The sequence below is a fragment of the Phasianus colchicus genome, chromosome 5, assembly GCF_987193195.1.
Source record: "Phasianus colchicus chromosome 5, bPhaCol1.hap1.1, whole genome shotgun sequence".
NCBI lineage: Eukaryota > Metazoa > Chordata > Aves > Galliformes > Phasianidae > Phasianus > Phasianus colchicus.
Window position 1 is genome coordinate 45,592,146 of NC_143440.1, and position 14,004 is coordinate 45,606,149.

At 40.2% G+C, this 14,004-nt stretch overlaps 1 protein-coding gene across 1 annotated transcript in view; it reads right to left on the reverse strand.

Annotated features, from left to right (window-relative positions):
* Positions 1-14,004, reverse strand: part of PPP4R3A (protein phosphatase 4 regulatory subunit 3A) — a 39,055-nt gene extending 25,051 nt beyond the window's left edge. The window contains exons 1-2 of the mRNA XM_031593088.2: positions 13,612-14,004; positions 6,776-6,831 (exon numbers count right to left, since the gene is read on the reverse strand). Of these exons, the coding sequence (XP_031448948.1) occupies positions 6,776-6,831; positions 13,612-13,753 (198 nt within the window). The 5' untranslated portion in view covers positions 13,754-14,004. The remainder of the gene's footprint in view (positions 1-6,775; positions 6,832-13,611) is intronic.

A 14,004-nucleotide genomic window follows, 5' to 3' on the forward strand; every position in this document is an offset into this window, starting at 1 on the left:
CCTATGTAAAAACCCGTATCTTCTAACTATATAGAACCTATACAGATTATAATCAGCAAGAAGAAAAGCAGTACAAAACTTCTGCATGTATTTTAAAGGGAAGTGACCAAAAGAAATTCCAGATGTATTCAGACAAAAATCAGGCATAGAAGCCCACTTTCTACTTGTTTTATTTAAGGGAATCTTCCTGCAAGGTCTGCAATTGTGTAACAGTGCAATTTGAGTCGACCAATTGCTGTGCATCTCTCAGCTATGGGACAGGTCTGCCTACACTGCTTCTGAACACCAAACACTGTCTCCTTACTTCCAAAGCATCTGAAATTTCTTAAGACTGTTTCTTCCATCCCAAGAAACAAGAGTGTGCCTAAATGCCCTTATTAACATTAGCTACTGGTTAGAGATACAAAGGGATGAGCTTTGCAAATTACCTTACTATAAACATAAAATCCCCAACCTTAGATTTCTCTGACAGCCGTTTGGGCTCAGTCTGGTCAAAAATGTACCCATTTTTTCTGCATTACATAGAAAACCTAAGACAAGGAAGTGAATGGGATAATTAAAATGAACTTTGAAATGAAATTTGTTTTTATGTCTTGTCATCAAACACAATTTAAATGTGAACCTGCAGTGTTAAACCCTAGATATGTTGTGCTGAGTCATAAAAGAAAGACAAATATTTTATTATCAAAATTTTTAATACTGATTGCTGTGAAAGTATCCTAGCATCCTTACTTCTCACATCTTTCAAGATGCATTAGAGCACTTGGCAAGATTTTTGAAAAATACTATGACAATTGGGAAACTTCCTATGTATGGCTGAGTGTGCTGTTCCAAGTATGAAAATCACTTGCTGCTTTACAACAATATTTTGACAATGGTGCCAGCTGGATGTGTCATCATTACCTTAGCACAGAGAAAATTTGTTGTTGCCTTAAAACAGTTTACAGAAATTCATCTTCATTTTCAAGTTGTTGCTCATTATGATTGCTTAAAAATAATCTGCAATCCTAAATCTTAAGCAAGAATTCTAAACACGGGCTCTTTTTAGAAGACCCACACTCAACATTCTCATAAAAAGGTCCCAGAGGAGCTTCATTTTTTTTGTGCTCTTATAAACAGACAGCCTACGTCAAAACTTTTGAAATTCAATTTGGCATTTTTCTGCTGCTTGTTTATTGGTGCTGTTAGGTACACTTGGAGAAAGGTCTGGTGGGTTAGAAAAATAGGATGTTGGGTTTGCAAAGAGCCGCTACTACGAGCTACATCTTCACCTGAGATTTCATCCCCACAAGCTAATCTTCAAAATTATTTCTGCAATAGGTTAAGCCGGCAAACAGTGATAATCAAGTGGACAGGGCTTAATACCTGCCAAATGATTTATTTTTGAAATAATTTCCCAAAAGTTTGTTTTCCTTAATAGAAAGATTATTAAATACACATTACCAATCTCAAATTAATCAGCAGTCATGTTTTCATTAGACATCAAATCAGTTTGATTCAACTGTTAGAAGGCTGACTAGCACATGTTGCACTGCATTCATACATTCTCCAAAGCAAGCCCTGGAATTCCATAAAGAGGAATTCAAGAGTAACTAGTGTCTTCACTTACTTCTGCTAGAAGATTGATTTCAGATCTCCTTCCTAATGTGGTGAGGATCAAGAACACTTATTTCTCCTCTGAAGCTCTTTTTTTGTTAGCAGTAAAATTTAAAAAGTGAATGCTTACTTATCTACTATCCATCCCCATGAGACTGAGATTACTATCTAGAAGTAACCGTGCCCCAAATTGGATAATCTATTGTCATTTATTTTATTTAAAAAGAGTGAATGAATCCCTTCCTACTGGCCCTCAAGTACCTTAGGCCTACAACCCACTGGAAGTTCAGAGTAAAGCTGTTTCTACCCTCCTGGACAGCCTGATGGCCAGCTTGCCTTACCTGCTGAGCCTGGACACAGCCTATATTTTAAATGGCATGACAAACCATTTCTTAGAATCTCGCTACTCAACTACTTGCAAACAGAAGTACAAACCCTAACTTTCTGCTTATGAAATAAACTACCAGCACTGCCCAGGTTTGTTGAGTTACACATACATAGCTGTCATGGTAGACTGCAGCAAAGTGCTCACATTAAAATGTTTCACCTCATTAATGTAACACAAAGCTAATTCAGAATTGGGTTTTATGCACTTCTTCATGCAGAACCTGCTTATCTGCATGTGCTAACTAGTTATCTCCAAAACTGGAATAACACATCAAGGCCAAATTCAGTCTTCTGGCAAAATGTTTTCTTTTAACTTCCAGGAGAGCCTCCAACAGTCAGACCTGACTTCTCCAGTTTGCTGCTTCACAGCTGCATTTCCACGGGTCAATTACATGAATAAAGTCAATTTACTCATTCTATAACAGAGTCTCAATTCACTGGCCTAGCAGCCATATCCAGCAAAATAAGAGAGTTCATAGGAAAATTTGTCAAGATAAAGAACATCTGATCATCCACTTAAAAATAAGTGAACCAACCACAAGCAGTCACACTCCTCTCCCTTGTCCTCCCACCCCGCAACAACACACACTTCCTTACTACCACTGCTGCAATAAACACAAGTTTTATTGAAAGTTCCACTGTTGGTTCACTTGCTTCTGACAGCAAGCAATCAGAAGTTAATCTTCTATGAGCATTCTAACAATGTGTTTTTGGTTCTTTTCAAATGCATCTTTGTGATGAACAAGTTTGGTCTTCGCCATCCAAGAGTGGACACTTCCTAGCTATGCAGCCAGTAAGCAGTACTTCAGATGAAGTTAAGCTTCGTATTCTTGTGAGGAACTGAAAGCCAAAGCAGAGAACACGAGATGCCAAAGTCTGTAGTACAAAGACAAGACTACATGGATGTAAACTGTAAGTAACTCAAATTTTGTTTGAGGCACAAAAAGGATGCAACAAGTACTTCATCACTGGGCTACAAGATGTACATGGATGACATAAGCCTCTACTGTTCTACTGCTGAAGCACTGTCAAAGTGTATTAAAATGCATTCCTGACTTCACACTCCTGTCAGCTTTCTCTCCAGATAAATTCTCCCTTAAGGCTGCATGGGAAGATGTGTAATGTCTTAAAATACAACTGCAATATTCTTTTTATTGAATAAGAATCACTTGTTTGAGAACAGCACCTCTGTGACTACTAACATCCCCAAATTATATCATTTCAACCTTTTAAAAAAAATTGAGAACAGCATTAAAAAAAAAATCAGCAGTGTAAACAGAAGTCTATCAAAAGACTTTACTAGGACATTACAATTAAAAGTAAATACAGAAAATAATTTGTGTGTGTGTACATACATATATAAATGCTAATGTTTGAATTCTATATATACACACACAACACAACAAGAAAACTGAGTATTCAACGTTCAGACCAGGTAACACACACTGTAGCTAAAACCCACATACAGAAATTGCTTTTAAGCTGTGTGCTACAGAATTAAATCCAGTATATTTCATAAAGTTGCTGTACCATAATATGTTTTGCTGGTATTATCATTATAAAATGATAACGTACAGGAATACCAGCAGTTATTCTAATGAACTTTTTTCTTAGTTTAGAAGTATTCTGCCTGCAAATATTACTTAAGTCTTTTTTTTCTTTTGGAGCCATAGGATGTTAATTTCTCAAGCTTTCTTATTGTCCTGAGTTATGCTAAGCCTCATGATAGCAGGTTAAGTCTGGAAAGACTGGAGACCAGGCTCTGCAAGCTGACGTAGCTCAGGACTATGCTGACTTACAAAAAAACAGCAGTCCCAGAGCAGGTCTCAAGATCTGCCCAGTATTCTTCTCCAAAGGAAGAGAGTGGGCAGTTATACCTACCACCATTTATATTAACATTTATATTCAGACAGAAACCTGAATATGCCAAAATAAGTAGCAAGCATTGCTTACAATCCTAAAAAACAAGAAATCTAAAGAAGACAATTTGTTAAGTTTTGACTTCAAGTTCTGATTCGCAGAGTGCTTTCCTTTGTTTTTTGTAGTGCCCATGGATGTTCTACATGCCAAGAGACAGGAGGGAGCAAAGCAAACTTCTACTTAGATCTTCATCATTACTTTTACAAATAAGGATCTGAGCTGGTCAGTTACCATAAAACATACATATGCAGTCAGGGTTTACATAACTTGCAATATTTGCAATTCAAGAGACAACCTGTTTCATGCTGGCAATAGTGCTGCAGAATAGGTAGAAGGTGCTTATGTTAGTGGAAAAAACCTTCACTGTTCATCACAAAAGATGTTCATACACATGTTGAAGAACCCAGAGCAACTGACAGAGGAAGTACTCCCCAGATACATATTTATCACACCTCTCATTCCTTCCAACCACAAATCAGGTTCAATAGATGACTTTCTTCTTACAAGCTTCAAGTCAGCCTGGATGAAAGTCAGAACTCATCCCCTCGTTCCATCAGATACCAAAATGTCATGTGCTGAAGCTGTGATGGTAAGAATAATTTCAATGCATAGCTGTGCTCCCTTTTAAAAGGGCAGGTTTCTCCTCACAATAAAAATTTACAATAACAGTCTGGTAAGAACATCTCACTGAAAATCTACTCTGCAGATTCAAGTCTTGAATTCCTACAATATTCTACTGAAATTGCCAGAGAGCAACTGACAACTGCAGGCAAACTCAGAATTCTTCTACTGCACAGTTCCATCAGTGGATCTTGTGTGAGCTGATTTGAAACTTCTGCTGATATGCAGAGAAAACCAGTTCAGAAAATGTGTCTGAAGTACCAAAGTTAGTTTTCTTTTGTTTTAGTAGGTTTAGACAGTTCAGAATTGTGAGGAACACAGCTGGAAAGCAGCAGCTCCCCATTTCAACAGCCACACTCCAACCCTAGTTCACATGGAATCATGTTTAAATTATGAACTTGGCTTTTACAGAGCAAAAGGATGTGTATACCTCACTTGAAAAACAATGTGATGCAAATCATGGTTACTACACAGACCAAGAAACACTTGGTATTTTTAAGGTTCAGAGTAGAACCCTGAACTCAATGAAAGGCTGCACTGCTTAAACAGTGAAAACAATTTGTCCATAAATTTCTGTCCACATAGCATTTGGAAGCTTTAGGACTGGCACTTTCCATTTTCCAGCAAAGAAAAGAACTTCTTTACAGTGAGGGTGACGGAGCACTGAGAACAGGCTGCCAGGGAGGTTGTGGAGTCTCCTTCTCTGGAGATATTCAAGACCCACCTGGACACCTACTTGTGTGACCTGGTGTAGGGAACCTGCTTTGGCAGGGGGGTTGGACTCGATCTCTGGAAGTCTCTTCCAACCCCTACAATTCTGTGATCCTGTGAAAGTGCTGGTCTAGGAGGTCAGATTCATGTTTAATATTTTTATTTCTCTAGCCATGTTTTTGCAATCATCAGTATCAGATTAGTTCAGCTCTAGATTACAATACACCCTCAGCCCTGAGTAGCAATAAGCAGAAGTTCGTACTGACAGGCACACGTGGTGGTTTACACTGATCTTACAACTTTATGCCTACTTTGAGGCGGCTTCACGCTTGATCTGACAAAGTCTGTTGACACAAAGTTAGCCCCTCAAAGCTCTTTCAGCAGATTTGAACCAGCAAAACAAGTTTATTTTAGATCAGCACTCTATGCCACAAAGCTGTGAGATATTCAACATTATTTTTCGAGTCCTAAAGCTGGAACTACTCTGTCACAGAACCACGACCTCGAGCCAGGGAGGATTACAACTAAGAGCTAGTTTGCTTAGCATTTTTCTGGTCTTGTCCTTACTTACACCCTGCAATTGATTCTCCACACCACAATGCCCTTATCAGTTGTTCAGTACTGACTGTTTATATAGTGTGTGATGAATTATACCAAGGAGCAGATACAGAGTAAACTCAAAATATTTCCAAGAAGGGATGTTTTTAACCCAGACTGGTTCTACTCATTTTCAGCATGCAAGCCTACAAACAGCTGTAGCCAGTGAACTGCTGCAACTGCCTGCGAGCAAAACTGAACTGCATCCACGCTTCCAAGAAAATACTGTCTTCAGCTTAAACAGTTTAAAACATTCAGTGCACCTGACAGGATTTTAGCAGTCTGAGATGACCAGAAGGGCAACAAAATACAATTTGGTTCAGCATTTTCAGTCCCTAAGTACTCTGCAGCATCCATCTCAGTAAGATCAGCAACCTACAATCTGCTTCTCCTCATCCACCTACAGAGCATTCTTTAGGAGCCTCACAACGTGTGGCTTAAATAATTGAAGTGAGGTGCAGGCTACAGCTGGGAAGTTACTTTGATGCATATGGTATGCTTTGAAGCAATATTAACCCAAATCCATCTTTCAAGTAAAAGCCAAACGAAAGGTATATGGATAGCTTTAAAGAATTCTAGTCTTCTCTTAAAGAAATTACATTGAAAACTACAGTATCAGAAATATTAAGAAAAGAGCCAGATGGTGTTAAGTTTCAGATACTATAATCCTCTGGAACCTCAGCTAATTAGTGACTGTCACAACTGTGCATTGTCCATTTCACCCACAGAATATGTGTGTGTGTGTGTGTGTGTGTGTGTGTGTGTGTGTGTGCGCGCGCAAGCAGGTGAGGTAACTTCACAAGAACACACAGAAATGCTGAACATGACTTTGTTTCCTATTGGGGGAACCAGAACATACAATATCAATTGCAACAGAGATAAATGAGTATTTCTGATGTTCAAAAACCCACCGTTAAAAGTGAAGAAAAGACAGCATGTTTACCTGTTGCTTCTGGTACGCTGTATTCGGGTTAATTTTGGACTCCAAAAGAAGAGAACCTAGAAAGAAAAGTTCCATTTATTTACACGTACCAAAATTTCAATCTCATCACAATTTTTCTGAACACTCTTCCTTCAGGTGGGTATTAACATCTTCCCTCCCAGCAACAGACAGACTTAATCCATATTCTTCAACTTCATCTTTCATTTTTCCCCTCGAAGATATTTTTCACATAAACAGAACATTCAGGAGCATCTGAGGACTGGATTCTCAAACTCTGCCACGTTCTGAAATAAAACCTCCTTCTGCATAAGCACCAATGTTAATATTAGTCCAGCTTAGCTTGGAGGACTGACCTTGCTGGAAAAACAACAAAACATTTTTATTTGCTTTTATTTGTGGGCGCATCACATCCCTCATCCACCTTACTGTTCAGCTGCCAGCAAGCGAGGAACTGTGACAACCACGACCTCAGCGTAGGCATCTGCAGAGCTTCATTCAACATACATGACAAATATTCTGACAGTGCAAAGTGTCTGTAACTGAAGCATAAGGCCTCAGGTATCCCTTAGAGGCACTCTTCCATTCATTTACCAGTTTACATTTATTCTTCAGTAGAAATTCAAACTATTAACTACTGAGTTACATAACAATTCTAAGGTAGTTTTATATTTGTTACTAAAACATTTGCCAACTGAAGCAATCTTAAGTAGTCTCCCAAAATCTCAGTAAAAGAAAAAAATGAAATGCTTCAACCACCTCAAACAGAGAAGCACAAGAATTTGAAGGCATGACAGACAAACAAATTACTTGGATTTGAAGAACATATTTGGAACTGGAAACAGCATTTCTAAATACCACAGTAGAATCAACTTGTTGAACAGATTATGGCTCAATAGGTTTCACTATTTGAAGTGTGTACCCATTCATAAATCCACATCAAAAACACCCCCAAACAAACACCTGCTGACCAAGTGTCACCATACCAAACCCTGTAAGTTACATTTACAAATCAACATGCACCACTTTTGTGGAACTGCTGCTAACTAATAGAAGACAGTAGGTTGGAGGAGGTGAAGGAAGAGAGACTGATGAATCTGATCACAGAATTTCACTCACTGAAACAGAGGACTATTAAAGAACAGCAAGTATCAGAAGAGTTCCCTGTCTGTAGGCCAATAAAGGTTATTACTTAATGAACCTGGAAGCTTTAACAAGAACACCGTAGAACTGTAAAGCTCAGATTTTTTTCCTTTTTTTTTTTTTTTTCTTTTTTTAAACTTACCTGTGACTGCTGCTTCTACCTGATTTCTTAAGAAGAACTGCAGAGCAGCAGCATTTAGGAACCATGCTGGCTTAAGATGTGCCTGCCTCAAACTGCCCTTACAAGAAGGGCTGCCTACAAATCCAGATACAATCCAACAATGAAACTGAGTTAAATGGCCCTCAAGGGGAAAACAAGACACAAAGATAAAATGAAAAACAAATACCATACCTCCTAAAAAAACCAACAATATCTACCACCCTTTCGTTCTCAGAGCTTTTCCATTTTTTAACCTACAACAATTAAACTGCTTTGTAACAGAGCTGAAGCCTGAGAGCGCAGTTACAGAAAAACACAACTACAGAGTTAAGACAAAGAAGAAAAACTTCAAGGATGAGCTATAGCGATGAATCCAATACACATTTGGTACTCAGGCCACAGTTTCAGGTTTCAAATGTTGGGTTTGTGTAGTGAATATCTAAACACAATGCTCCTTTTTCTGTTATCACCATCAGCTAAAAGCAGTAAGCATTTCTCTTCCATCTTTCTTTCAGTTTCAAACTCCAGCTTCAACTAAAGTTCTAGAATGCTACCTCATGCTACTAACTTCATTGACTGTCTTCTAGAAAGTCTTCTCTCTAGAAATAATAGCAGCAAACATGAATGAGAATCCTGCAAGATTACAAGCAATTGATATTTCAACACCATTCTTAGTTCTGAAAAAGCACATAGACATGGAAATCCTGAAATCAGCAGAAAGTCACATGACTCAAATTCCATGTCTGACATAATACAATTTAAAAAAAAAATCTTGAAGACAACTCAAACCAGACAGTACATCTTCCAGGCTGGAAGCAGACGTCAGAAAATGGCTTCTTTACTGGACTGGTCACAAAGGAGCATTTCTTCCCTTCCAAACCTGATCCCTGCAGGAAAGACAAATCAAGCCTTATAAGGCTTGAGTAGCTCCTCACTCCCATATGATTCAACTTATTTCTCACCACTCCGGACAATAACTAGAAAAATATGAACTCAGAAATAGAAATGTACTGAAGTGTAAACTGCATCCTACAGTCTGTAACAGCTATGAGTCCATTCTTCTGGATAAACTGATGCGCCGTTTGTGCGATTCAGGCTCCAAAAAGGGTTCAAGTCAAAAATAAAAATTAAAAAATAAATGAATGGCTATTCCAGAAGTTAGTTCAGTAAGCCTATTTTTCTGCAGTAGATTTTACAGAATCAGGCCCTTTCCCAGCAGGAGACTACCACGGGCCTGATACTCACTTCTGGGAAGCAGGCAACAGTAACAGATACCTATAACACAAATGTGTTCCTTAGAAAAATGTTAACAAGTTCAAAATACCACAATACCAATTTCTAAATACCAATCAACAGGCTTATTCTTTCACTTGTCAGAAAATTATTTTTTTGTTGGTAATATCCTATAATTTATCTGATCTATCCAAACTACTTCATACCAACAAAATTTCATCTCATTTCCCAATGACTTTATTCAAAGAGAATAAAGACCTGAAAAATCACCTAAATATAAATGTTTTTAAATAAATCACCCCACAGTTATACAGATCTACTTGTTCTCTAAATTACAACCTTAAATAAATTTGCAGAGGTAACTGCAAAACAACAGTGCCTGAAAGTAACACCTGAAACCTCCACTGATAGCAGAATTCTCTTATTTGCCACTGTAATGCAATACAGCACAGCTATATTCATTTGGCTTTTTTTTTTTTTGTTAGGACAAGAAAGTCATTCTGTGATGCGACTTTGTACATAGGGAATGGTTTGCTCAGAAGAAACTACATAAACAATGCTATTTTAGAAGACACTTAAAGAATGTCAAATGTCCCAACGCAGCAGACCTCAACAACAGAACTGCAGGATTGTTTTCATATACGCATGTGAAGGAGACCTGCTGGTAAGGAATACTGCTCCTCTCCCATGGAATTTACTTGGATCTATCTTCACAGGAAACAGAGGAAAAGACAGAAAGACCGTCATTTATTTCCTTCTGTCAGAATAAAAACTGTTTAATGCTGAAAAGAATTTTCAAACTTTTGTTAGTTTTCTCCCATAGGAAGCATCTTCATTTTAAAACAGAGTAACAACAGAACTCCTGAATATACGCTCCAAAAAAACGTTGCAGAGAAGGCACCTGGAAAACCCATCCACTGTACTTCCACTTGGGAAAAGGACAGGTATATTTTACCTGTTTTTGGTTGTTCTAGAACTTGTAAAAAGCAATGCTGTTCCAGGAAAGGCCTGTTGCAGGAGACTTCTATTCAAAAATTGAGCTGCTTCCCTGAACAAGTGCCCAAGCAGCTTACTGTTGCACACCAGCCTTTCTGGCTTAGGGCTGAACATTAACAGCAGTAGCAGCATGCTTGTAAAACAAGAAAAAAAAAAAACAAAACATAAAAAAAGAAACACCCAGAAAAGGTGTAAGACATTCAGGGTCAAGTGCTACCAGTTTCTGTGCTGTTTTCCTTAAAAAAGTGAAATAGAAATAAAATGTAAGCCCTTGAGTCCGTATAAAAGGAAAGCCACAAGAAGATGGCAAGGCAATATGGCCTCCAATAGGGGAGCTCATTCTGGCTTGTCAAAGTGGGGTCACTGGACTGGTAAGCATTTCTTAAAAGTTTAAGCTTTCAAACTGCCCTAAGTTAGTTGAACAGAAGTTCACTCTAAGGGTCACCTCAGTTATCTGGGCTCAGAACATTAACGGATCTGAAACCACACCACGCACACCAGAAGCACACAGACATTTCAAAAACCAGTCAGGCCACAGCAGTCTAAAGAAAAAAATATAATAGATCACTCCAAATTTCCCACAATGACTCCAGAAGTGCCTGGGAACACGACAGACACACGACAGACACCCCAGTAACACAAACCGCTCATCTGCTCTAAATTCTTTTAAGTCTACGTTAAAAACAACAAGAACTCTACAGATAAAAAGTGAGTAGAACTGCAGCTTCTTTATTACTCCAATTCAGCATGCTAGCTCACCTTGGACTTGGCATAATGACTCCAACTCTTATCTGAATACCCTGACCCTGTCATAAAAACCCAACCATCTGTACAGCAGCCATGGAGCTGCACAACTGGGAGACTGAAGGATGTGCCAACCTACACAGCCAGCCACTTGAGCTCAGCTGCTGCTGGCATGCAGACAGTGGAACCAGAGTAGGAATTTCCAGTGCAGAGGGGAACCGCTGCTCACAGCCCCCACTCAGGAAGCAGAGCCCTCAGCTTCGGTCAGATCCCAGCTTCCCAGCCAGCTTCCTGGAGCACATCAGCAAGAACAAGCAACGTGCACAGGATGAATCTCAGCACAAACACTAGGAAAAGCTAGTTTATAAAAGGAGGAAGGAAGAATTTCATTGTGGAAAGAGGAGGAGCTGACAAAGAGACAATACAAGAACGAAACGGAAACATGGAGGTAATCTATATAGGTCAGGTTCCTAGTGCTTGCACAATTTTGGGAACCAGAAGCTACTGACTTTTAGTTAAAAAAAAAAAAAAGCATGTGAGGGAACACCAACTGCACAGTACCTGAAACACGTGGCTTTAAGTTCAGCATCACCTTTTCATAAATCATTTGCTCACAGCAGTGACAGAATTTGCTTTCTTTAATGCACAAATCAGATTTTGTGAGGTGTTAACACAAGCAAGTTAGAAAAAAGAACTGGCCTATTAATAGAGTGCACACTTACCCAGGCTGGACAGATACTACTGACTAAATTAAGAACTTACACACTGCACGTTATTTGCTACTCTTCAAGCATGTGCTGAGACAGGTCTGATGTGTGTAAGCTATTGGGTGTATTTCTGTGTACTATGAGCAATTACCTTATGTGAGCACATTGTTCTGATCAAAGTGCCTTAGTTATGCAGCACAAAGTAAAGACTTTGTGTTTCTTTTGGGGTCCTTTACACCAAGTTATGCTTTCCATCTTATAGATTATTCACTTATAACAAAGAAGCTGGCAGCAACAATCCAACCTTGGCTCATATCAGTCTTACCACTCAAAGCCAAGAGATCTTAGTGTAAATGGACTATTTCTTCATAACAAACTTGTGGACTGTGGTCCTTTCACTTTCTTTCCCAAGAGGAACAAAAATAAGTAAATTAGGAAATCGATTAGCATGTAACAGACATGATAGTTTTTAAACCATCACTAACAGAGCTCCTGAGTGCAACAGCAGCAGGGGCAGCAAGGGCTGTATCCACAACAAAATACATGGCAACACAAGGATTGCCTGCAAGTACAGTGATAATCTCCTCACCTCCCTCTCTCCCTCACGTTCAAATTAAACAAAGTTTCTTTCCATTCTGAGTGTCTTCTCTTACACTGGAAAGCTGGTCAGACTAAGAAGGCAGCTTCTTCATTGTAAAATACACGAATAAAAACCTCAGAATCATAGAATGGCTTCGTTGAAAGGGGCCTTGAATATCACCTAGTTCCAACTCCCCAAAATAAGCACCAATTTAATTTTTCAAGTATAATTAAGAAACTACAAAACCCTGAGATTCATGGTTAATCAGAAGACCAAATATAAAAACGTGCTCAGATTCAAGTTTGTTCCTCCACATCAGCTTACGATCTGTTTGTTGCACAGATTTTGGTAATTTGACAGAACTTTCACAAACAGTGAGAATCAGTGATGCTCAAGGTGCTTTTCATTTTTCTTCCATGGCTTTTTTTAATTGTAGAAACTGGGATGAAAGGTCATCTATTAGTGGTCACAATCCACTGGACACAGCTGTACACTTAACGAGGCACGCACTGACAGACATTACTAGCAAAAATTACATGCCAGATACTTTAAAACATATAATTTAAAACCTGACCATAGCACTCACTCCACCAACAATCAAGAGCAGTTCAAATGCATCTATTGTAGACACTACTACTTGGCCTGCAGTAAATTTTGTCATAAAAAGTGAGAGAAATGGATAATGCATCATTCTATTTACAGCGAGATCTAGAGCTGGTTAAGAACTGAGATAGTATTTCATGAAGAGAAAAAAGCGTGCTATTCCGTCCATTCTTTTCTACTACAACTGCACTTTGCTAACTGTTGATGATGGTAAGATGTTTTAATTCTTAGAAGAAAGGAGAAAGTGCAAGAGCGGAAAGAAATAGATATTAGACTGATTCTTTAAGAGGTCTTCAGGTGAGTGAAAAGCAAGATTCGAGTCTGAGCACTTCTTCCAGGAAGGGTCATTTCCAGAAACACCTGAGGACAGGGAGCACGCCGGGCATCTGGAGATGGATCACGAGATGCCCACACCCGCACAGGGCTCACAACCAGACCTGACCGCGCTGGTACGAAACGCTGCGTATTCACCGTGAACCCAATGCCTACTACGCCCGCACTCGATGGCAGCCTTCCGTTTCCCCCACGCGGAGTAAGAAGAGCGAACAACGCCCGAAGCCCGCTTGCTCGCAGTGACCACGTTTGAATTACGCTGCGAAACACTCGGGCACACAAAGCTAAGCCCAGGGCTTTCCAGGGCAGCACGAGGCCGCAGAGCTCGGCGCGCACTCACCATCGCTCTCCGCCCTGACTAGCAGGGACATGCCCTTCAGCCGCTCCACGTAGCAGGAGGACACATGCCCCGTGCCTCGGTCGTCCCACTGCCGGTCCTCGTTCAGCGTGTAAACCTTCACCCTGCGCCGGGTGTCAGTCATCGTGCCGCCGGCACCGCGGCCACCGCGCCGCTTCGCGAAGGCCGAGGGAGCGCGCGGGCGGCCGGGGGCCGGGCCCCCTCGCGGGGCAGCGGGAGGGAGGGCGGCAGCCCCACGCGGCCTCGCCGGGAGAGCAACTCGTCCCGCCGCTCAGCGCCCCGATGAGATCCTCATGTCCGCGGAGGCGGAGGGCCGAGGCGCGGGGAACGGCGGGGAGAGGCGCTGCTCCGGGTCCGGCCACAAAAGGCGGGCAG